Genomic DNA, 26,825 nt, shown 5'->3' with positions numbered 1-26,825 from the left:
AAAATCCTGATAGATGGATTAAAGAAGATTGAGACGAGATAAGGAAACTGGTAACTGATGAATCAAAATTTGAACAATTGGTGTGGAGGAGAGGGAGGGAACAGAGGGGAGGATAGTACTGTTAACCAGAATACAGAATATAGGAGAAGAGTGGATTTGTGCTAAAATTCCCAGGTTTTAAGGATAAGACTCTACGTTAATTTTGGATCTCTTGAGTTTAAAGTTATGTTCAGAATATTCAGATGGAACTATCCACTAGACCGTAGATATAGTAATGTTGTATATCATAATAAAGAACTTTGATCCCTTTTTATAAAAACTCAGTGCTTGCATATGGTGCTACTGGAGCTGGGAAGACCCACACGATGCTAGGATCAGCTGCTGAACCTGGAGTAATGTATCTAACAATGTTAGACCTTTATAGATCCATGGATGAAATTAAAGAAGAAAAAGTATGTAGTACTGCAGTTTCTTATCTGGAGGTAAGTTGACAGAACCGTTCTTTAGATTAGTCAATAGTTGAGAAACCATTAAGAAGTTCCGGGGCGCCTAGGTGGCTCTGGGTTAAGCCTCTGCCTTCAGCTCAGGTCCCGATCCCAGGGTCCTGGGCTCAAGCCCCAGAAAAGGCTCTGCTCAGCAGGGAGCCTGCTTCTCCCTCTCTCTCTGCCTACTTCTGCCTATTTGTGATCTCTCTCTCTGTGTGTCAAATAAATAAATAAGTAATTTTTTAAAAAAAGAATTTCCATGGCCCATTCAAACTTCTCTGTCATTAAGAATTTTCTTATGAATATGTAAAATCATTAAAATTCCTGCTCTTAGGTATTTGTTGGACATCTTATTCTTTTTTTGTTGAGTATTTTGTTTTGGCCTAATTTCTGATTAGTAAAATTAGCAAAAAGAACTTCCAGATACCCTTCACCCAGACTCATATGTTAACATCTTACTACCTTTGCTTCTCCCTCTATATATGTGTATTTCTTTCTTCTGAACTGTTTAAGTTACAACAGGATATTTTCTTAAATAACCACTGAATAGTATCCAAATCAGGAAATTAACAATGAAAGAACACCATTACCTAATCTATAAATCTTAATAAGATTATGCCAATTACTCTGATGATGCCCTTTATTGAAAAAGAAAATCTAAGATCATAAATTGCATTCAATTGTTATTTCTCTTTAGTCTCAATTGGATTTTTTTCTGTATTTTATGTCACTGTCATAAAAACCCTAATTTGGTTAGTCAATAGGTTATGCACATGCAGAAACACAATGGAAGTAATGTTGAGTTCTTATAGTATCATATCAGGAGGCTGGTATAGTTAGTTAGTCTGATTACTGGCTGTGTTAACTTTGATCTGTTCCATTATGTTGGTTTTGGCAGAGTTAGTGCAGAAACTATAAAGATACTACTTTACCCCCTTATTCCTCAAATTTTCATCTGTTACTATTGACATCCATTGTTGATTCATGCCTAAATCTATTATTATTATGATGGTAGATAATAGTGATATTTAAATTCCATCAGTTCATCTACATTTATTCCTTGGCTTTCTACTGTATGGAAGAACTTTCCTTTCCTTTATTACATCAGTGTGGATTCATAGGTTCTTAACATTATTTAGTAGCTTATAATCCTTTTCCGTATTTATTTATATGCTCAAATTATGCTGGATTTGGCCCGTCAAGGCTTCTTCATGCCGTCTCTTGTGTCCTCATTCTTTGAGGACTTCTGCTCACTTAGTAATAGGTGACATTTGAAAAATCATAACTAGGAGATAGGCACACCAACTTTATATTCAGATAGTGTTTCAGATACCAGTAAAGAAACAAATCCATGATTTTACTGCCTATTTGTGGTAGCAGAGAAAAAATTTCTGGTAGTCCCAGCTCTCTTGTTGACAACTTTATAGTTTGGTTCCTACTGAGAAAGCTTCTTCACATTTCAAAAATTGATTAAGGTGTGTATGTTGCTAAAAATTTTCTTGTGTACAGAACTTGGAAATAAAAGAGAAATAAAACTCATTTTCTATAGTTAAGTACTGAAAAAAATTGCTTTGAACTTAATTGGGTAAAGAATATGGCACTTTTCTTTAGTTTCTCCTTATATCCTTTTATAACTGGGCGAATTTTGAAGGTTGGTCATTTTTATAATGTGTTTAATTGTTTTTTCTTTCTTTTAATCTGCCTTCATTTTATTAATGGTTAGGCAATGTCTAATCTCATCATTTTCCACTTGGGCTGTGCACAAGAGTTGGCTATGGAGCTTTTTAAAAATAGACATGCCGAGGCCTCAACCCTTGGACATTTTAATTTAACAGGTCTGGATTGTGACTGATGTATCTGTGTTTTTTAAAAGTTCCCAGGTGATTCTGATTTGTAGACTGGCTTGAGAATGGTTGTTCTAATTTTGTATTTTGTATGATTGAAATGGGTAAGGAGAAGTAATTGAAAAGTAACTACTGCTTTTCAAGAAAATAACAAAAAATTGTATCTTCATATTTTACTACTTTTAAAAGTTTCTTATATTTTAAATCTTACATTTAAAAATGGTTATCATTCAGTAGAAAATCTTACTAGCAATGAAGTATCACTACAGGCTATTTATTAGAACATAACTTACACGATAGCCTGACAAGATAGCCTTACACTTACAGGCTATCTATTAGAACATAACTACACACGTGTATAACTTACACGAAATAATTCTTAAAGCCTAAAACTGTATGCTTTTTTAAATCTTATCAGTTGTCATTTGGTTGGCAAGTAGAAAATTAAGTACCTTTAATAAAATCATCAAATCAGATCAATAGTACTATTTCTATGCATTGTTTATAGAAATTACTAAAAAAAAGTTGCTGAAAAATTACTAAAAAAGAAATTGCTTTACAGAAATTACTAGGAAAAAAAATTACCAAAGACCTACAATACAGATGTGTTTTTAGTGCCATGTAATAGAGTGAGGAAATCAGGACTCCCATCCCTACTCTGCTGTTACTTTTGTGACCATCGCCAAATTACTTAACCTCCTAGGGCCTTAGTTCCTAAGAAAGTGGTGGGGGAGGGTCCTGTTATAGGACTTATTAAGAATTGCATATTAGATTGAATGTGATTAAAGGATAAATGAAATAAATACTGTCGATCCTTGAGTATGGGTTTTAACTCTTCAAGTTCTAAAATTTAAAAAGTTTCGGCTATTGGGACATCATGAAATAATAAACTATCTTCAGTGAGAACCATGCCACCTCCATATAACTTACTGGAATTTCCCAAGACCATGTGTCCCAATATATTTCTAGAAAATAGGAGAAGGCAATTCAAGCTGTCTTATTTCTATTTCACCATAATCGTCAAGTTAGGAATTATGGAGAGAGGGTGTAATGACTCTACCTTTAAATTTCAGTTGCAAACTTAGGTAATTAAACTCTTCTGTTTTCTCAAATGGTAGGAAATTAATGGCAACATGAGATAGAAGGGGTGAGATGGTGCAAATAAGTTGCTGCTTATGTTTAAGATGTAATTCTAATACAACCTTAAATCAGCAACACGTGTGATGTTGTCACTATTATTTCAACCTCAGTGCTAAAGCAGTTTTTTGTTTTGTTTTTCCTTAAGGTATATAATGAACAGATTCGTGACCTCTTAGTAAATTCAGGGCCACTTGCTGTTCGGGAAGATGCCCAGAAGGGGGTAGTCGTTCAGGGGTTGACTTTACATCAGGTATGTTTATAAATTTTTTTTCCTTATTGTAATAACAAGTGTGGTTATTTAGCCATTTATTCATTTTCTGTTGTGTTCAAGAAAGAAGAAAAGTAATAAAGTGCAGAGTTAAAAGAATCAGAATATACCTTCAATATTATTTTGTTTTCCTTTCAAATAGTTGAATGAGCCTTTCTTTTTGTTGTTTTGGGTAAGGGGGTTGGGGGTTTTTTTCTTTTTTTAGTGAGGGCGAGAGCTCCAGGGGAGGGGCAGAAGGAGAAGGAGAATCTGAAGCAGGCTCCACACCCAGCACGGAGCCTAGTGCGGGGCTCAGTCTCACAACCCTGAGATTATGACCTGAGCCAAAATCAAGAGTCTGACGCTTAATTGACTAAGCCACCCAGTCACTCTAAATGAGCTTTTCTTTTAAAAATCTTCTTGCAAATTTAATACTCTGTATTCTGCTTAATACATGTATATTTTATCTCCTCCAAAAGATAAGATTCTATATTTTATTTCTTATATAACACCAGACAAAGTAACATTGATCCTTAAACAACATGGGTTTGAGATGAACAGGTCCACTTATATGCAGATTTATTTTTATAAATACAGTACACTATACAGTGGCTAACTGAACATAATAAAATACAGTACAGCACTGTAAATGTATTTTCTCTTTCTTATAATTTTCTTCATACCATTTCCTTTTCTCTAGCTTCATTTATTGTTAGAATACAGTATATAATATGTGTACTATACAAAATATGTATTAATTAATTAGTCATATAATCAGTAAGACTTGAAGTGAACAGTAGGTTATTAGCAAAACCTTTGGAAAGTCATAAAGTTCCATGTGAATTCTTAATTGCCTGAAGGGGAAAGTTCTGTCAGTGCCCTGACATTCTGTCAGTACCATTGTTCAAAGGTCAACTGTATAACATTTGCTTAGTTCTATATAGGAAATACTTAATGGGATGCAATTTGTAGAATGCATTTTTACCTTTAATTTTATCTTTAAAAGTCTTTTTCTTGTTGAGAATTTACTAAAGATTTTAAAGGTAGATGGCTATTTTTATGTGGGTTTTTTTTTTTTTTTTTCACTTAAACTTCTCTAGCCCAAATCCTCAGAGGAGATTTTACAGTTATTGGATAGTGGAAACAAGAACAGGACACAACATCCCACTGATATGAATGCCACATCTTCTCGTTCTCATGCTGTTTTCCAGGTAACAGACCATTAAACTATTGCTCTTAAAATTGAATTTAAAATAAAGGCAAATTCATGTGGGTTAATTTTCATATATGCAGAGAAAATCCTTTCAGCTGTGGACTTCTTCCTCAGCATATCCTTTATTTTGGAGCTTTGAGAAGATTTTATCAAGAATATTCAGAATTGAGGATATATAAATCAGAAGTATAAATTTTTACTGTGTGAAGATACAGCATAATAAGGTGGTAGCATTAAAGGGTGTTTTCCCTTGTGTTTTTAGAAGTGAAAATATTTAATCTTTCCTAAAGACGTTATATTCAGAACAAATCTTCTCTTTTTGGGTATAGATTTACAGAAGCAAGAGATTCTGATTCACTTTTTTAAAAATTTCATCATAAGGACCTTGCAAGTAGTTGCATTCTTTAAGGACATTGATTGCATTGACATTGTATTTCTTTTAGAAATACAATTCCAGAAAGTGTTAAAGCATATGTTAGTAGCTATTATTTTCTTTGTTTTCTAGTCCTGTTAAAATCCAAATTATTTTATAGTTTCATTCTGTATTATACTCGTGTAAAGCAACTTACAGTAAGAAATTGATATAGTAGAAAGAATTCATATCTGAGGCAGTCAAGTCACTCAGAAAGTCACCAGTCCATAAAACTTTATTAATCCTTTCTGTTTTTTCCACTGACTCTTCATTTATCAGTAGCCATAAGAGAAATGTTTATCTGTGACACTGAAATTTCCCCAGAATGCGTTAGACCCTGCCCTATAAGAAATACTAACAAAGATCTTTATAATGGAATAATCTTAACCAATTTCTTTTAAGTTTGCCACTTAATTTATTTTAGTTGAACTACAAAGTAGCATTCAATAAATGATGCTTTACTCTAATGGACTAAAAATGAGAAGTATATTTTACTAATTTTTTATATGAGACATTTTCTTAATTATAGTGACATACAATACTTTTGGGAATTAGAATACACTTAATCTTCAATTTGGGTCAACATTCAAATTCAGCTTTCCTTTAGGAGCAGTTTCTGGAGACATGCAAAGCTTTCTGATCACTGCCTTTAGTTTTTGGTTAGGAACATTATTTCTAAACTACCTGTGCCCCTACCACCACCCTCCAATAAGTCTGTGATCTGGCTCAGGGGTTACCAGAACACAAATGGCAGTTGTTTTGAGCCTCTATCAGATCAGAAGTTATTTGCCGTTTGGTACACATATAGGAAATCTTTTCATCTTCCAAGTTTTTTTCAACTTCCATAATTATTTCAGATATTCTTGGATATCAGTCAGATTATTAAACTTGTTCAGTTTGTTTTTAAAATGAAAATAATTTTGATATCATATTCTTTTAAAAATAAAGTACATGTTCCCTTTTAATTTTCTTAAATCGTATCCTCATTTTTCCTATTCTTCTATAATTTCAAAAAGATTTATTTGCGGCAACAAGACAAAACAGCAAGTATCAGTCAAAATGTACGAATTGCCAAGATGTCACTCATTGACCTGGCAGGATCTGAGAGAGCCAGTACTACCACTGCTAAAGGAACCCGATTTATAGAAGGCACAAATATTAATCGATCACTCTTAGCTCTTGGGAATGTTATCAATGCCTTAGCAGACACAAAGGTAGGTACAATATGTTTATTTATTTTAAGTATTTTGAAATAATTGAAATATGTGTAATTCCTAGGAAGATACTACTTAAAATAATTTTGCTTCAAAGGTCTGTTATAAATCAAATTTCAAGAATGTATTAGTAATATTTGTGTTCCAAAGCAAAGACTATAGGAAGCCTATTATATCAAAAAAAACTGTGTTTGGTTTGGTTTTAATTTCCAGTTTTATAATCACAATTTGTTGAAAGAAACATATTGAATATCATATTGATAGATTTTATGGTACTTTCTCATAACTTATGTTAAATCTGATTATTAAAGTGGCCATTTAGTGATCACTACACAACAAGCATAATTGAATTGGGATGACTACAAAAACTATATTTTAAGAAAACTAAATTTTGTTTTGATTAGTATTTTATATACTATAAATTTGGGTTAAATAGTAAGTGTTTTGATTTTTCTTAGGAAGAGGGTCTTAAGATATAAAATATAGTTAAATCACCTTATAGGGTAATGTATATTAGACATCTTTGGGGTATTTAAAAATATTTTATATCTACTCTATGCCAGAGTGCTTACTAGAACACAGCATATTTGACAACTTTTGTATTGGTAAAAATGACTTCCTTTTTTTTTTTCTTTTAATTAAAATGCGATCATTGATTTAAGTTCAAGCCACATTCAAGCTATAAGAAATCTCTATATTTAGGAAAATAGAGGTCAACGAGTGCTAGGAAAATGTTGTATTTTGAATTAATAAAAGTATATTAAAATGATTTGGAAAGTCTTTTTAAAGAGGCAAAAGGCAAGTTCCTGAAATCACATAAAGATTACAAAAGCAAGATGTCTTTCATATTCTAGGTTAAAATCTCAAACATCTAAGTGGACAGTATGGTATAGAGACTGGTTTTCTAAACTTAAGCCATTTATAGAATTTTTTCCATACCAACTTAATTTTTTTTTTTAAGATTGTATTTATTTATTTGACAGATAGAGATCACAAGTAGACAGAGAGGCAGGCAGAGAGAGAGGAGGGAAGCAGGCTCCCTGCTGAGCAGAGAGTCCCATGCGGGGCTCGATCTCAGGACCCTGGGATCATGACCTGAGCCGAAGGCAGAGCCTTTAACCCATTGAGCCACCCAGGCACCCCGATTTTTTTTTTTAATATTTTATTTATTTATTTGACAGAGATCACAAGTAGTCAGAGAGGCAGGCAGAGAGAGGAGGAAGCAGGCTCCCTGCTGAGCAAAGAGCCCGATGCGGGGCTTGATCCCAGGACCCCAAGACCATGACCTGAGCGGAAGGCAGAGGCTTTAACCCACTGAGCCACCCAGGCGCCCCCCGATTTTTTTTTAAAGATTTTTTATTTATTTATTTGATAGACAGAGATAACAAGTAGGCAGAGAGGCAGGCAGAGAGAGAGGAGGAAGCAGACTCCCTGCTGAGCAGAGAGTCCCATGCGGGGCTCGATCTCAGGACCCTGGGATCATGACCTGAGCTGAAGGCAGAGGCTTTAACCCACTGAGCCACCCAGGCGCTCCACGGCATCCCGATTTTTAATAATTAACTCCTATTGAGTCATTTATAAGTCCATGTTTAATACATGTCTTGTATATGTGAAATCATTTTAAGTTAACACCAGCAGTGCTCATTGCACACTGGAAAACACTGTTAGGATGGAAAGTATAGTACTACCAGGAGCTAGGATACCTAGGGCCTATTTCTAGCTCTGAGTTATCAGCCATGTTACCTGAAATAGTCATTTCACTTTTTGTTTAGCTTCCATTTTTCTCTTCTATAATGTGAAAGATTTACACTGAATAACATAAGATTGCTTTTAGCTTAACATTATAATATTCTATTTTTATGGAAGTTGTGCTTTTTGGAAATTGTTTTTTACTTTAAAATCAGAGCTGTGTCTTTTAAGTAAAGGAAAACCTAGAAATATTAAGTTTTCTTAGAACTGTTTTGTCCTTTCAGTTGAATTCTCTGTAAGATTGTATATAATTTTAATTTACTTCATATCCATATTAGCTAATTATTTATGAGAGAAACAGCTTTGCCATGCAGAATTCCTATTATTCCTAAGGTAGATTCGAATAGGGCATACATTACTTTTGTATTTTGATTTCTTTTTAAAAAATGAGTGGAGTATTTTTATATGAACATTATATTTCTGATAAAAGTTAATATGGAAAGATTTTGTTAAATATACCCCACTCAGTTTTCCCAGTTGTTAATATCTCACATTTATATGGTATACTTACCACAACTGATGAACCAATATTGATTTTTTTTTTATTAATTAAAGTTTATATTTATTTAGATGGGAATATAACCTTTAAGTAGGATACTTGTTTTATGTTTCACTCAGTAGTTTTATAAGATTCATTATCATCATTTCGATCACCAATTATATTGTAAGTCTACGCAGAGTTGGGCAGTGCTTAAATTCTAGAGTGAAGTGATAGCAGGTTTGCATTTAAATGTGGAAAATGACATAAGAAATCTTTTTTTGCTCTTTCAGAGAAAGAATCAGCATATTCCTTACAGAAATAGTAAGCTCACTCGCTTGTTAAAGGATTCTCTTGGAGGAAACTGTCAAACTATAATGATAGCTGCTGTTAGTCCTTCCTCTGTATTCTACGATGACACATATAACACTCTTAAGTATGCTAACCGTGCAAAGGACATTAAATCTTCTGTAAGTTTGTTTAGTCTGCCTTTGTTGTAAGGGCATTGGATGTATATTATTTTTATAACTCTAAAAAAATATTAATTAGAGTTTTATTTTTACTAATGAATTAGCGAACAAGTTTAGAAATGTCTTTATTAGCTTGGTTAATTGAACATTAACTTGGACAATTAAACAATTAAGCATTTTGCTTACATATATAATAGATACTATTATTTATCTTTTGAGAACCAGAGTGCTTTATGTCATGGCAGGTGATATTTTGGTGGCACACTGGAATAACTGGTCAGGGCTTTAACACATTTGTTACAGCCAAGGATGATGTTGTCTGCTTTAACTAAGCACCAACCCTTTCTATGTGAAAACTTTGGACATGTTAGGTAATCTCTCCAAGCCTCAGTCACTTCATCTGTAAAATAGATGTATCTGCCTTAGTTTGTAAAGTAAATAGCCCTTTTAAAATAATTCATGATATTGATATAACAAATCTCTTTATAGCTCTAACAATGTAATAATGACTGGTTGGGTCAGTATTTTTGCCAGTAATTTGGGGTGATTAAGAAAATGTAAGTCAATGGTGATATATTTTTAAAATCATAGGATCTTAGGGTCAGAAAAAATGTAGAGTTTAAGTGGTGTGATGACTTCTGCTGCTTACCCCTCTGCTACTCCCACCGTATGAAGCTGAGCGGGTTATTGTCTTTCTTAGAAAGATGTTCATATACTATGTATAATTAACTGGAAAAGGATATACTCTATGGGCATGCAAAGCTTTTCATATGTTTTTCATGTAATCCTTACAGCAACCCATTGCGGAACGCTCTACTTTAGAGTTGAGGAATCCTATGCTCAGAATTTTAAGAACCAAATTCTAAATCAGTTAAATGAGAAGTGAACAGGGCCTCGAAATCAAGTATTTGAACTTCTGTTTAATGTTCTTTCCGCTATTCCATAGCTGCCAAGGAGCCCATACAATTATAAAAAGAATAAAATATAATAACGCATTAAAAACTAGTTGAGCTTAGAAATTGTTGAAACTTAAAATTATCTCTAAATTTCTTAGAAGTCAGAGGAAAAAGAAAGTGGAAAACTTTAATTATAATGTGAAGAATGCTCCATAAGTTCTTACACCTTTTCTCAGATAGTAAGACAATTTCTTTATAATTTCATTTATTTTATAAATGTGCTCAGTATATCCTCTTGTCATAGATTTTGAACATGAGTGTAATTGATCGTGAATGTCACATGACTAATTGTCACAAATTCTGAATTCATAGAACTGAATTAATGAGGATATGTCATTTTTCTTATATATATATAGTTATGTGATTATTATCTCTTTATATATGCAATCATAATTTCTATCTTTTAACAGTTAAAGAGCAATGTTCTTAACTTGGACAATCATATAACTCAGTATGTAAAGATCTGTAATGAACAGAAGGAAGAGGTATGTCTACTCTTTACATTTTATGCTCATCTCCCTTAGTTACTCATTTATGGGACTGACGTTTTTTCCCATTACAGTTGAAAATCTGGCATGTTCGTTTCACAGCTAAAATTTTTCTGTGGTCACGTATAATAGAGACAGATATTTTATTTCATATTTTAACTAGTGTTTCTCTCTAATAGATCTTAATGTTAAAAGAAAGACTAAAAGCCTATGAAGAACAGAAAGCCCTTACTGATGAAAATAACAAAGCGAAGTTGATTTCAAACCCCCAGGAAAAAGAAATTGAAAGGTAAAAATGACATTAAGATTTCATTTTGAGGATTTTAGGGTTTTAACATTTAGTTAGATAGTTTATGTTACCATCATTTGTTGTATGTCTTTAGATATATAGTCTCCACTGAATTCAAGAAGCCATTGACTGCCCTTTACATTTTGCACACTTTGAAGAGCAGATCATTTTATTTATGATTATGTAATTGTGATTGTACCAGGACTGAGATATGATGGAGAAAGTAAAGCGAATTATGTCACTTATGAAATTAGTGTTTTAGCAGTTTTCATATTTTTCTTCTCAGGTGTCTTATTCCATTCAGGCTGCTGTAGCAAAATACCACAGACAGGTGGCTTATAAACAAAACAAACAAGCAAAATTATTTCTCACAGTTCTGGAGGCTGGAAGTCCCAAGATCAGGGGGCTGGCATAGTTGGGTGAAGGCATTCCTTCAAGCTGAAGATTTCAATCCTTGAATCCTCACATGGCGTCTGGAGAGAGATCTCTCCAGAGCCACCTTTTCAGGTTACTAATCCCATCGATGGGGATCTCTGCCCTCAGGAACTGATTACCTTCCAAAGGCCCCACCTCCTAATATGTCACCTTGGGTGTTATGTTTCAGGAATTTTGAGTAACAAACATTTAGTAATTTGAGTAACAAACATAGGAATTTTAAGTAACAAACATTTAGGCAGTCTCATCTGGCATAATATCATTGTTCATATAGTTCATGTAAATTTTATCTACCCTTTCTTAACTATGTCTAACTCTAATAATTCATGTATTTTGTTTGTTTAGTTAATTATTTGAAGGGAAATCTCTCAGTGATATAAATTAATACAGAATTTTTATAGATTCAAACTAAACTTTCTAGTAGGTAAATTTTAAAAAAAAGAAAGTTTTTAATAATACAATATTCACAAGTACTTTTCCCTTAAGTAGTTAAGAGAATTTTCCAAACTGTCCCAATGAAATAGTAATTCAAAAGCTATGACTCTTGAGTAGTTCCAAGAAGACAATAAGAAATTCCTGGATCGGGCGCCTGGGTGGCTCAGTGGGTTAAGCCGCTGCCTTCGGCTCAGGTCATGATCTCAGGGTCCTGGGATCAAGTCCCGCATCGGGCTCTCTGCTCAGCAGGGAGCCTGCTTCCCTCTCTCTCTCTCTGCCTGCCTCTCCATCTACTTGTGATTTCTCTCTGTCAAATAAATAAATAAAATATTAAAAAAAAAAAAAAAGAAATTCCTGGATCAAACAAATTTGGCAATTACTTCTTATTTATTTAGAGAATCTAGGTGATTTCCAAAGTATGTCAGTTTATTAAAGGCTCTGAGAGGTCTTATAATAAAGGAATCTCCAAACTTGATTAAAGTTCAGTGAAGTTGAACTTACTTTACATTCTCCAGAGCCAGTGTTCTGTTATTACTAGTATGAGAAACTAACCACAACTTAAACCAGTGATTTTTCACACTGTTATAGAACTCTGGAATTTTACCGGAATCTTGATATGCATAAAGAAGACTAATCAATAGTGACTTTCAACCTACTTTCAGATTCAACAACTTTTTTAAAATTGGATTTTATATTGAAGTTTACGTAAAATATTCTTGGTTTGAAAAAAATGTTTTTTGACTCAGTTGACCCCAAATGCTTAAAAATAAATATTTCTAATAATAATGCTTTAGTTTTATAGATGGCTTAATAGTTTTATGATTTTTCAGGACACATGAATCTGATCACTCCAACAATCCTTTGAGATTTGAAGTGGGATATTGTTTTCTCAAAGATAAGATAAGGCCTATAAATTCTCTCTTTCAAGTCTTTTTTTTTTTTTTTTAAGATTTATTTGACAGAAAAAGATCTCAAGTAGGCAGAGAGGCAGGGAAAGAGAGAGGAGCAAGCAGGCTCCCTGCTAAGCAGAAAGCTCGATTCCAGGCTCGATCCCAGGACCCTGGGACCATGACCTGAGCTGAAGGCAGAGGCTTTAACCCACTGAGCCACCCAGGAACCCCATCTCTTTCAAATCTTAATCTTTTTCTTCCATACTGTGCTCTATTTTACAAGTATATTGTTATAGTACCAGAGCTCTGTCTATGCTGGAGATTTCCTATAATGTTTAAGTTATTTTCTGTTAATCCCTCCAACAACCCTTTGTCAAAATAAAATTATTGCATTTATGATGCTTTTTGTTATATCCCACCAATCTTACTGTGACTTTTATTTCATTTTTTCTTAAAGATTTTATTTATTTATTTATTTATTTATTTGAGAGAGAGAGAGATAGAGCACGCACGAGAGCGAGCACAGAAGTAGGGGAAGCAACAGGCAGAGGGAGAAGGAGGCTCTCCATGGAGCAGGGAACCCCATGCAGGGCTCGATCCCAGGACTCCAGCCAGGATCATGACCTGATCTGAAAGCAGTCGCTTTACCAGCTGAGCCACCCAGGCACCCCTTATGGTGACTTTTAAAAAATAAATGAAGTAAAAGTCATTCCTTGTTACACAGTTTACCTTATCAAAGAAAGTTTTGAACTGGCATATTATTAGTTGTTGTTGGTTTTCATTTTGTTAGTCAAATGTGGGATTGGCCCACATGCAACCAGATATTCTTTTGTTGATATGTTTAAAAACAAATTTATTTTATTTATTTATTTTTTAAAGATTTTATTTCTTTGACAGAGAGACAATGAGAAAGAGAACAGAGGCCAGGGGAGAGGGAGAGGGAGAGAGTGAAGCAGGCTTCCCACCGAGCGGGGAGCCCAATGTGTGACTCCATCCCAGGACCTTGGGATCGTGACCTGAGCCGAAGGCAGCCTCTTAATGACTGAGCCACCCAGGGGTCCCTAAAAACAAATTTAAAGAAAATTAAAGTCATCAGCTTCTCCAACTTGGATTCTTTGCTTACATTGCTTTCATGGAATCGTTCAACGCTGCTTAACCAGATCTAGTTACCATCTGAAACCTTAGTAAACTTTTCTGCAGTTGATGGCTTCAAGTCATTGAACCATTCCTTCTGATAAAATGATTCAAGAGGTCGGCCTGAGCTAGGAAACAAAACAGTAAAAACTTTAGAGTTTTTTTGTGCAACGTATTATTTAATATAATTTCCTTGTGTATTAAAAAAAACTGTAATGATCAGCTTATATATCACATAGCCTTTGTCATTTTCCCTCAAAAGTAACTATGTCCCGAAAGAAATACGTGAAATATCTTTTATCACAGTTAGCCAAAAACAAAACAATATATATGATATATATTTCATATCATATATATGTGAAATATATATGCATCATGTATGATATATGATATCATACATTATGGTATCGTGTATCATACATTATGATATGTGTCATAAAGATACGTGAAATATCTTTATGATAAAAGATAAAAGAAATATCTTTTATCGTAACAAATCATGCTTTTACATAGAACTTTTTTAATACCATGAATTTGCAAAGTCTTTCTTAAACATTTTTATGTGGTTTGATAAGGTGAAAGGAAGAATATACAGTATTTCCTGTCTATCAAAGCTATTTAGAAAGATAATATTCAAGAAGAAGTCATAAAAAGAAAGTACAGTTCTTGATACAAAGTAATTATAAAACTTGTGACTATATCAAGAAATTGTGTAGAATTTAATATTCTTGACGTATCACCTAAAATTATTGGCAGAGATTTTTATTACCCATTAGTTGAATGTTTTAAGTGACTAGAAAATAGTTATTAGTCAATCCCTTAAGACTCTTTATTGTTTTAAAATGATAGTTTTTTTTTGTTTTATTTTGTTTTTTAAGACAATCTCTAGAAATCTTTGATACTTCCTTTTCTTCCATTTTATTCAGTAAACCCCACCAACTAAAACAAGTCTGGACCATAAAATCACAAAATTGACAAATACTTAATTCTGTCCTTGGATAAAGAATTTAAAAAAAAAAAAAACCTAAGAAATTGTCTTTGAGAATAACCTAAAGATAACTTATCAATTCATTTACTGGCATTAGCGTGTTGTAATATAATAATACAATGAAATTGCAATGTCCGTACATACTTCCTATGAAATATTTATCAGTTTGACAAAACTGCAGTAAAGTCGATGTATTGTGGTTTATAGTCATTCCCAATAGAGTTTCATTAAGAACTACTGACGTAAATTGGCAGTGTTTTTTACCACAGATCCTTAAAAATACATCTAAAATTCTGGCTGAAGAACATTTATTTTTAAATGCATGTACTTTGTTACAGTTTTACTTTAAAGGCTTCACAGTTAATTTTTCTTTGAGAGCTTTGCCTGTATGTGATGGACCTGATCTGTGATTTAAAAACATAAGTACATGTTTATAAAATTAGAATATGGCTGTGACCAATGTTCTGCTGACCCTGGAGGATGCAGAATTGCAATTTCCTCTTGGGCCTTGCACGAGTTTTTGGAGTTTGAGGTCTTTATGCATTTGGAGGAGATAGGAGTCAAGTCCCCCAACTTTGATTCTCCAAATCTCCATCTCCCTTTGGAGGAAGGACACCGGAGTGGCTTTTTCTAGGTTTGACACATTACGAACTTGGTTGTTTTGGGTCCTGGCAGTGTCAGCTGACTCTTAGCCAGGCTGTAGGGGGTACCTAACCGTATGGTGTGTTTTCACTGTAACAAATTCTAAAACTAAAAACTGGCTATCTCACTCACTTTCCCTAGGGGGCCATGGAAGCACCATATGATTATGCCACCCACTGTTTGTTTCTTCACAGTTAGCCAACATCAAAACAACGCACAGTACTGTGTTGCTTTGGGGGCCTTATTAATTGGGATTGTACAGATTCAAATTATCATCCTTTTCCTGCAAACATAATATTTTATTTCTGCTAATAAGTAGCTGGATTATATAGACAAAATAGAGTATATGATTTATATAATTATGACTTGCATAGAGAAGCCTTATTATACTTATATCTCTTCAGTATGATCTTCCCTAGAGGAGAAAAGAAGTACAGTAAAAATAAAGCTAATACCCTTTTCCAAACATTTTTTGTAATTTAATAGGGAATAGCCATATCCTATTCACTGTTTGTCATTGAGTCTAATTCCATGAGTATTATATATACTCTTGTTCATTTTTTTCTTAAATTTATTTCACAAAATTAGTGAGATTCTATAATGTGTTTTATATCTGGTAGATTTCAAGAAATTCTGAACTGCTTGTTCCAGAATCGAGAAGAAATTAGGCAAGAATATCTGAAGCTGGAAATGTTACTAAAAGAAAATGAACTTAAATCATTCTATCAACAACAGTGCCACAAGCAAATCGAAATGATGTGTTCTGAAGACAAAGTAGAAAAGGTATTTATTTATAATTAAATTTTAGACATGTAAACACATGGAGACTTCTAATTCTATAAATGTGATAGGTAATGATTTAATTACCCATTCACTACAAACACCTGGAAATGCTGGAGGAAAAGTATCAAACATTGTTTTAAATTCATAGTTATGTGTGCAAGACAGAAAATTAAATTCCTAGGTGTCAGAAAGAAAAGGAAAACCAAAAAACCAAAATCTCAGTTGCAACTGTTGCTTCTGTGAGGGTTGATGGAATACTTAACTTGAAGTTAACACACTCATTGTTGGGCCCAAAAGTCAGACAGTAGGAGTGGTACAGCCTGGCTGCAGGCAATAATTTACAACTTAGACCAATCACAGATCTTTTTTTCCAGGAAAGAATATTTTATCACTGACATTGTTAGAATTTCCGTTGCATGGTGTTTAGAAATGCAGACCATCTTTTACTCATTTTTATTATTTCATGCAGTAATACACCGCCCTCCTTCCACGCACACAGACCTCTCCCAATATCCTACCTTTGATGTATACCACTTCTTTGGTAAAGGACCAATGGAAGACAGGGAGTTAGAAATGGCAGACCCTGTTAAAGCTGGAAACCTCAGAGGCCTGTACTCTTCATATTGGTAGTACACCATGAAGAAACATCTTCCTCTTGATCTCAGCTCAGGTCTTGATCTCAGAGTCATGAGTTCATACCCCCATTGAGCTCCATGCCCAGCATGGAGCCTACTTTTAAAAATTTCAAAAGAAAAAAAAAATGTTAAAAACTGCCATTACAGATATTCTTTCTAAGGATTTGAGGTTTGAATTCTTATAATCCATATGTTTTAGTTAGTAAGTCCTTCAAGTGAGAAATTAACATAGAAAATGATAGCAGAGGAATGATAATCTTTGGGGAACTGGGCAGAGCAATACAGAATCCGCCTAGTAAAACAAACCCCTGGTTCAAATCACTAATGAGAAGCCACTGTCCAAAATTTTAAAAGCACATGGTAGGGCATCTGGGTAGCTCAGTTGGTTAAACAACTGCCTTCGGCTCAGGTCATGATCCTGGAGTCCCGGGATCGAGTCCCACATCGGGTTCCTTGCTCTGCGGGGAGTCTGCTTCTCCTGCTGACCTCTCTACTCTCATGCTCTCTCTCTCAAATAAATAAAGTCTCTTAATAAAATAAAAAAATAAAAAGCACATGGTAAAACAGACCACCCTAGCCAAGTCAGCAGATTTGGCAAATAATGTCAGAATTCCTAAAATTTCAGACACTTGAGCAATCTGATAAAACTATAAAAAGGACTGAAGACCTCAAAAAAGGAATTAATGATAAAGGAATAAAACATCAAAAGAACATCCACACACAAAAAGAATATAAATGAAACTTCCAGAAATTAAAGCTTTATTCACTGAAATTTCAAAGTTCACTTTATAGGTACAGTGCTAGGTAGTCTTTAAAGTGCTTTACATGCATTAACTCAATTCTCATAAAACCCTATGAGGGATATTATGTTATTATCCTTATAATCAAGATGAGGAAACCAGAGCACAAAGAAGTCATCTTGCACAGAGTCACACAGCTCATGGTGTCAGACCTATGATTTGATCTCAAGCAAGTTGATTCCAGAGCATATTACCTCTATCATTTTCTCTGTGTTAGATAAGATGAAGAGAGTCAAAACTGGGAGATCTGAGGAAATCATATCAAATAAAGGATAAAAAGATAGCAACTGTGAACAACATGTTGTTGCATGAAAGACAAACTGAAAAGTCAGGCATTCTTCTTATAGGGAGATATATTAGTGTAAAAGGAGAAAGGATAATGTGCAAAGTTTCAGGCTTAGAATTTTTTAGGACTAACAATGTTAATAAGATGTAAATTCAAGAAGCATGAGAGCTAAGCAGGATCAAAAATAATGTATTTTTGAGGTGCCCCTGAAAGCCTTCAAAATTTAAATAGTGCTTTTAAATAGTGCTTTAAAAACTAGCATTTCAGTTTTTTCTCAGACTATGATTGCAGAGTATGATATGCTACGAAATTAATCATAAAGTATTCATTAATATATCATTGATACCAGTTTATCAGTAGCTATTAAACTATCCTATTAAAATTAGTTATTTATTGAGTATGCATTTATTATTCCTTATCTTATTGAACATGCCTTTTTTAAAAACAACTTTAATAAGATTTGATTAACATACCGAAAATATGAGTACTTACTAAAACAGAGTAGGAGATGAGTTTGGCCGGGTTTTTTTAAATTTTTTGTTTGTATTTGTATTCTTCTGCTTACTGCCTGTTTTCAGTCTACTTCCCTTTTTAGAATTTCTTACTTTTGGTCAGTTAAATCTACATATTCCAATTCTTACAGCTATTCCTATGATTCTAGGTAAATGAAATAAAACCTCGTAAGTGTATTGGTTGTAGTTAAATTACTTGAAAAAAAATAGGAAGACATCTATAGAGATTGAGGTGTTTTTTGTTGGTTGCAGTTTTCATTTTGTTTTTTACATGCTAAAGTATGACTATAGTTTTACTAAGCTATCTGCTAGGGCAAGGAATTTTATATCTCTCTTGGATCCCCTCCAAAATGCTTTATCAGAAGCGCTAAAAGAATCTCATAACATTGATTCAGGCATCAATGATTCTAGAGTATAGACTCTGAGATTAGAATTAAAGTGAAACTCTTGGGTGATTTTACAGCCATATAAAGGTAATCTGCAAATTATTTTTAGCCAAATAATGAGTTTAGCATGTTAGCAGTCCTTTTGTACAAAGCAGTAGTAACATCTAAATTTTAGAATTTTTTGTGTGTTCTCACTCAAGAAGTTTTGTGGTATTCTGGTGATTTTGTTAATAAAATATATAAAACTCTTTTGAAACCTTAATGGGAAGCATTTGCTTTAATGTCAGGGTTTAACATGCAAAGTTTAGCATTTATCCCCAGACACACTTATTTGCTATTTATTTCAGAACAATTATTCAATAGGAGTACCCATATGGAAAATGTCCCCATAGAGGACCATCATAAAAGATACATTTGTTGGGCTTTCTTTTTTAAAGATTTTATTATTTTGAGAGAGAGAGAGAGACTGTATACATGCGAAGGGAGGAGGGGCAGGGGGAGAAAGAGCCTCTCAAGGAGACTCCACACTGAGCACAGAGCAAGACTGTGAGATCACAACCCAAGCCAAAATCAAGAGTTGAACACGTAACCAACTCAGCCACGCAGGCACCTGTTGATGGACGTTTAGAAGTAAAAACTCAAAAACATACTTTTAGGGGTTTTCAGTGTAAAACCTTTTGGCATTAAATATTAGCTGCCATGAGAGCCTCAGAGCATTTCCTGCCCTGGTTTCTAAGAGTTTGTAGAACATTTATAAATGTTAAAGCAAAGTAAAGATAATTTGATATAACTGTCTTCCTTCAGGCAGGTACACTACTCTTATGTTCATTTTCAGATGAGGTAACTAAAGATCCAGTGAGATTAACTTGCCTAAATTTTCACAACTGCTGAATAGCAGAAGTCAAGAGACTGCATATCCTACCTTCTGTTATAGTAGTGGGTCTTAACTTTTCAGGTCTCATTACCCATTACTGTTTAAAAAAATTATTTAGGAACTTAAAGAACTTTTGTTCTTATGAATTCCATCTACCAATATTCCTATATTAAATTTTCAAACTGAGACTTAAAAAATGTATTTATGTATTAATTTTAAAACCATTAGCTCATTGCATGATAACGTAAGTAACACTTTAATGAAAAATAATGAATTATGTTTTCCAAAGCAAACAAAAAGAGGTGGTGAGAAGAGTGACATTCTTTTACATTTCAGCAAATTTCTTTAAAGCCTGAATTTTCCCAAAAATTAAAATATATTAAAGAAGAACTTATCTTTTAAGAGAATAAATAAGGCTTTTGACCTTTTTTCTTTCATATAGTTCCTACTCCCAAAACCAGTTACAGGTGCTTTTTTCTGATCTGGGGATCTTTTTCAAATCCAGCCATCATATCTTATGATGTATCTATTTACAAATGATGTATCTATTTACAAATAGCCCAGAGAGATCAAGCTATTCAGCTCACTGTTCCATGATAGTGTCCAAGACCCTTGGGGTAAAAAACCAAAAGGCCAGATCTGTGCCTACATAAAATACCAAAAATATTGAGAACACCCATTTTGGGTCCTGAACCAACCATCAGTTAAAATTGGATATTTATGAGCAGTTAAAAGCTCCATTTTCTAACACTTGCACCAGCCTATCTAAAGCATTGTAGGCAATATCAGAGCAATTATTTCTTCACATCTTTCAAGTTGGAGGAAGGGAAAGAGCAGGACGTGCATCTGCTTTAATTTTGAGTAAAGAAATGGGAATTATCAGACCTTGTATGAACTTTTCAAATGCAGCATTTAAAGGAATGTATTTGGGACGCCTGGGTGGCTCAGCTGGTTAAGCAGCTGCCTTTGGCTCAGGTCATGGTCCCAGCGTCCTGGGATCGAGTCCCACATCGGGCTCCTTGCTCAGCAGGGAGCCTGCTTCTCCCTCTGCCTCTGCCTGCCGTTCTGTCTGCCTGTGCTCGCTTGCTCTCCCTCTCTCTCTCTGACAAATAAATAAAATCTTTAAAAAAAAAAAAAGATTTAAAAAATGAATAAATAAATAAAGGAATGTATTTTAGCACACACAAAAAGCTACAGTCTTCAACTGTTGTAATTCCTAAAGCCATAAACTCTCAACATGTAATTTTATAAAAATGACTCACAGCTCAATTTCCTATTTTCCTGCAAGCAGGAGTACTGTGGAGATTTCAAAGGGTAATAGCTTCAAGTACAAAAGTATAGCCTAACTTAATAGTCTGCAGTTGCACCCTTATGAGAAAATTTACCACTTTACTAATATCACATACATCAAATATCATAAAAATTAAACTGACTATTAAATGCGTTATTTTTCAGGCCACTTGCAAACGAGATCATAGACTTGCAATGTTGAAAACACGTCGCTGCTACCTGGAGAAGAAAAAGGAGGAGGAATTAAAGCAATTTGATGAGAATACTAATTGGCTCCATCGTGTAAAAACTGAAATGGAACGCTTAGGTCAAAATGGTCATATTCCAAAGGTATAGATGTGTTTATGTATTCAGACTCATTTGTAAGAACTGAGCTCTTTAAACTCATTGTCTTTGTCATTGGGTAAATATTTCTCATAAGACAACTATTGTTCCATCTCTCTGAGATTTAGTTGACCCATTTTACCATTTCCCTTCACTCATTCTACCTTCTGCCTCACTAATTCTTCAATAAATTTGCCTTTTCTTTACTTCATGAAGAGTAAAGTTCTTTTAAGTAAAGTTATTCTGAAGCAATTACAACCTATTATGAGATAGCTCTTAAGTTAGAATAAAGTAATCAAACTGTACTTAAGGATTCATCATTTAGGTAATTTCAATTTGTTTTAATAGTTAAGATTTTGTGGAAAAATAGTTTTAAACATGGCCACCCTTACTTGTATCATAGCTAACAAAAGCTGATTTGAAAGTTGTATGTGTGTATGTCATATAAGTACTAAGAAGATATCCCACCTAGAAGAGTGAAATATTATAAAGAGTAGTAATGGGTAATGATAGTTAATGGCTGAATCAGATAAGAATTGTGTTTATCCACATGGTTACAGAAATCTGACTTTTTTATGCCTTTACCAGTCAGGGCTTTATTTTGTTCCCTGACAATAAGTCTTGAGAATATGCAGTTTATTCCTAATATAGTACCTCCAAAATGTCATCAGTGTCATTATTATACTTCTCATTTCATAGTTGTCATATCATTATTCATCTTTAGTCTCAACTACACACTTAGGCCAGAAGAAGAGAGAAATAAAGTGGGAGGGTATATCTGTCTTGGGACAGTAAAAGCATTTCAGGAAATTCCTGGCAGGCCTTTCTTATTGGCTAGAGTTGTCACACGGATGTCCCTAGCTATAAGGGAATATAGAAAGGTGAATATTTTTGCTGGACACATTATCACTGTGAACAAAATTAGAGTTTTCTAAATAAGAAAGGAGGGGAAAATGAATATAGCATAAGCAGTAAGTAGACACCTGCTACAAAGTACCTAATTTTGATCCAAATATCTATTACTTTTTTTTAAAAGAATAACTTCATTACACTTTTTTTTTTTTTAAAGGAGTGTCTGAGTCTTTACCTGGATGATGCTTTTCTGAATTTCAATACTATGTATTAGCTAATTGGTATCTAATCCTATGGAAGTTTCAAATTTCTAAAAAAAACCACTAGACTGATTGTCAATACAGGTAAAATAAAGTATAATATATTCAGTAGCAAATGAGTGCAGGTTGTCATGGTTAATACTCAAAGATAACAATTTTTTTTTGTTGTAACTGAAAAATATTACCCAGTGCATCATGACTAGGGAAATGAATTCTCTGGTTGGCTAGCAATAGCTACAAAAGGCCATTCCTTTAGCGTTAAAACTCAGACTAGGGAGGGAGAAGACTAACAGGACCAGTCAAAGATGACACTCACGGTAGTGAAAGGAGCAGTGAGCAACAAGCAGTAGATACCCTATTTGTTACAAAGAAACCCAGAGATAAATGAAGATGGAATAAGTCTTTAGTATGGAGATTTATTGAGGGTTAACCAAAAACTTTCATTTCTCACTAGTTTTACTTATATTATACTTATAATTTACTTGTATAATCAAAATTCTAATTTATAACCAAATCCCAATTACAGAAGTACTTATTTAGCATTAAAGAGGCAAAAAGGTAAATAAATAAATTGTAGAAATTTACTGCTTTGCCTTTGCTTCCCCATACTTACCATAAGCTCCCAATTTAAAAAGTGTTATGGTATTCTTTTTAGTATTATTATTATAATTGGTAATTTGTTTTTGCCTCTTTGTCTACTTAGTAGCATTTATAAAGTTAATATTTGGGTTATTTTCAATAAATTTACATTTTTACAATAAATTTACATTTCAATAAATTTACAATATGGTCAGATTTATTTTTTCTAGCAATCTGTCTTCTGTAACTCCCTTAAGCAAAACTTTTTCACACCTGACTGTGAACCTAGAATTTATTTTTAAAGTCTTTTTAATGAATTTCATCACAAATAATTTGAAAAAACAATAAAATTAAACTGCTCCATTCCTACAACCCTAATTTAACTTTCAATTCTTTTTACTATGGATGTTTTCACAGCTAATGTAAGAAAACAGACATTATTTTGCAGAAGAACTTACCACAGTCATATAACTCTGGACACAGACTCAGTACTGTGACTTTCATTGGTACTCTTCTTTTTATACCTTTTCTGCAATATCTACCACTTGTGCTCTCAAATCTGTTTACTACTTTCTGTTTCCCCCTGCCACTACCTTTATTCAGAACGCTACCCACCATTATTGGACTGCTACGTTTGGTCTTGTGGATTCCACTCAAATTCCACTATAATGAAAATGAGCCTTCTAGAAAGTAACCCTGATCATATTAATCTTCAGTGCTTTCTGCCTGATACAAACTCTGTTATGATTTCCCAGGCCTGAGTACCTCTCATTTTATACATAACCTCACATTATATTTTTCACTTTAGCCATTACTAACCTACTTGTAGTTCTCAGAATAGACTATGTTCTTCCAATCAGATTCTATCATGAGTGTATCAAGATAAGACAAGACGCAAATTATAAACTTGGCTTTCCAAAGATGACACACAAGCCAAGGCCTATTGTTGACTAATATAATTATATAATCAATTCTTGTCTTTTTAAGAGACAGGTAATTCAAGAAGATAAAAGAATAAGATTATCAGGGGAAATATTAAAGAAAGGATTCTTTTTTCAAGAGAAAAGAAGGCATGTTTGGCAAATATGTTTAGACCATTAGGATCATTGAATCTTAAAACTGGAAAAAACTAAAGAGGTCGTCTAGTTAAGCTCTTAAATTTTAGTCAAATAAACTGATGTCCATAAAGACTATATTTTTAGCTTCAGGTAGCATTTGTGTTCTGGCTGAGACCATTTCTTAGACCACCTGATTCAGGCCAGTGCTCTTACCATACCATTCTGACTCCCTAAAGAGGGTGAAAATATAGTCATAAATCATATGAAGAAACAACCCCCAACTTTACTATGTCTCAGATACATCAAATGATATTGTTTCCCATAGTGCCTACCACTGGCATAGAAAGTATTGAAAAAAAAAAGAAGAAAAAAATTTTAAGCTTTTAGAAAATCAGTGATCAATTGGTAAGGAGTATTGAAGAATGAAAATGGATTTGTCATGGGGAGGAAGCTTCCTGACATAGCTCTTCTGTTTATGAGATTGCTGTCACAGTCCCTCAGATGTCCAAAAGATTTCATTTCCTTTCATCCTATTGACCAATATTTTCCCAGTTAAGGATTCTGAGAATGGTATTGGATTATCCCTTTCACACTTTAGTATAATCATGTAGCTGACATTTTCCTACTTAAGGTTTAGTAGGTTTAAGGAAAGATAAATAATTTTAGGGAGTAGATTAGAGAACACTTGCAGCTAACCACATGTGGTTTAGGAAAATGGGAACCTATAAAAGACTTTTCATACTTCTGCTCTAGGATGAAGCTTATACCAGATTGGGTGAAGGCAAGAAATTTTTATTACATGCAACTCCAGAAACTGAGTACAGGGGCTATAACACTGAAACAGTTTGATGTACCCACTGTCCTGGTTGTGAACCCTACATTATAAGTAGACAGAGAAACTAAACAGATAAATGAAATTGTTACTGATTGATACTGTGGCAGAGACTGTTGGAAGTGCAGAGTATCCATCTTTAAATATAATGCTCAGGAAAAGCCCTGAAGAAATGACAGTAAAGCAAAACCTGGTCATATTCATATCTTCACAGCTTTATCAAGAAGTTGGATAGACCAAGAAACTATCATCATAATAAGATTTGTTCTAAGTTCCTAACATTAATTTCTGAGAAACTTAAAATTTTCCTTGCTTGTAAGTTAGAGACCACTTATACCAGGATGTTTATTTCTCAGATCATTCCTAAATATTATCCTTTTGTATATAAAAAAATAAAACTATTAGCACCAATATAAAATATTTTTTGTTGAAAATTACTTAATTTTAACATTCTTAAAGGAATCTGAGGTATAGTTTGCATTGTTTTCCCCAGGAGCTCAACAAAGATCTTCATTGTCACCATTTGCACCTCCAGAACAAAGATTTGAAAGCACAAATTAAACATATGGTGGATCTAGCTTGTCTTCAAGAACAACAACACAGGCAAACTGAGGCGTAAGTGCATGGATTTATCTATTCTATAAATTTTAATACTTACAGACCTGAGGAACCTGAAACATAAAAGTTGTTTTCCACTGCCAGAAAATTTTTTTTGGTATAAAATAAATTACTTTTAAGTGTTTACCAGTGTCAGAAAGTATACAGAGTTAGAAAACATTGAGAAAGTATAAAATATGTGTGTCTTCTCTTCCAACTAATATTTTTAGTATTCTATAGTTTTGAAAGCATTTTTCTCTAAAAATTTATTATTAGAAGCAATTACTATTATAACAGCTAATCTTTTAAGTGGCAGTTTTTAAAGTATTTATAATTCCAGAATGATTTTTGTCAATAAAATGAAGTTACTAAAAGTGTATATTTTTTAACTTCAACTGTCTCAATTTTTATGTGATGCTATAGTAGCTCTCATGCTCTACTAGCTCATAGTAACATCTTTTGAAACATAATGTTAAAAAAAAAATAAAGTATAACAGTCTTTATTTTTGTTACCTTGGATATGTCAGTCAACTCTTTAGTTGTCACTTTCATGCTCTATAAAATGAAAAATATATTTCTCTAAGGGTTTTCTGCTAGTATAAAATTCTACTGCAGTTCTAGTATTCTCAAATAACTAGTAATTAATTTTCCATACTTCTGATGTAAAAGAAGTCACATTAGGATAGTTATTTTAGAAAGAGGAAAAGGAAAGGAAAAACTTTAGGGAGATATTCTTCTGTGGTTAAAAGCTCAACCTAATCTTAAGCTTTCTATATCTCTACCTAGAACAGATCATGAATATTCATTTACTAACACTCAAGCCACTGGCAAGAGTTAAAGTATCAAAGAAACCCATTACTATATCAGACAAATAGATTAATACATTTAAGGTAAATTTTAGTTTCAAATGAGCAAAAAGATTCTGACTAACTCTTACTGATTTCGCAAAATGCTGAGCCAAAACATTATAAACAGAGGTACTATACTATAGTAGAAAGAGTATGAGTTTTGGAGTTGGTCTTGCATTCTATTTTATATTAGCAGTATGACCATGCATAAATTATTTAACCTCACTTAACCTTAGTTTTCTTAAGTGCTAAAATAGGTTATAATACTTTCTTTAAAAGATTTTATAAGAATTAAATGACAAAAAAAAAAAAAAAAAGGGTGATGAACTATCATAGCCTGATCTTGTACAGCAGAGGCAAAAAAGTGATATAATATACCTTTAAAATGCTGAAAGAAAAA

The 26,825-nt window shown here is 33.4% G+C and overlaps 1 protein-coding gene across 1 annotated transcript in view; it reads left to right on the top strand.

Annotated features, from left to right (window-relative positions):
• KIF18A (kinesin family member 18A) overlaps window positions 1-26,825 on the top strand; it is an 80,921-nt gene that overhangs the window by 11,873 nt on the left and 42,223 nt on the right. Inside the window, exons 3-12 of the mRNA XM_059138608.1 lie at window positions 325-482; window positions 3,615-3,719; window positions 4,817-4,927; window positions 6,358-6,555; window positions 9,076-9,252; window positions 10,619-10,693; window positions 10,876-10,985; window positions 16,130-16,292; window positions 21,241-21,405; window positions 25,474-25,595. Of these exons, the coding sequence (XP_058994591.1) occupies window positions 325-482; window positions 3,615-3,719; window positions 4,817-4,927; window positions 6,358-6,555; window positions 9,076-9,252; window positions 10,619-10,693; window positions 10,876-10,985; window positions 16,130-16,292; window positions 21,241-21,405; window positions 25,474-25,595 (1,384 nt within the window). The remainder of the gene's footprint in view (window positions 1-324; window positions 483-3,614; window positions 3,720-4,816; window positions 4,928-6,357; window positions 6,556-9,075; window positions 9,253-10,618; window positions 10,694-10,875; window positions 10,986-16,129; window positions 16,293-21,240; window positions 21,406-25,473; window positions 25,596-26,825) is intronic.

The sequence above is a fragment of the Mustela lutreola genome, chromosome 1 (assembly GCF_030435805.1).
Source record: "Mustela lutreola isolate mMusLut2 chromosome 1, mMusLut2.pri, whole genome shotgun sequence".
NCBI classification, from domain to species: domain Eukaryota; kingdom Metazoa; phylum Chordata; class Mammalia; order Carnivora; family Mustelidae; genus Mustela; species Mustela lutreola.
This window is presented reverse-complemented; position numbering and strand designations above follow the sequence as displayed.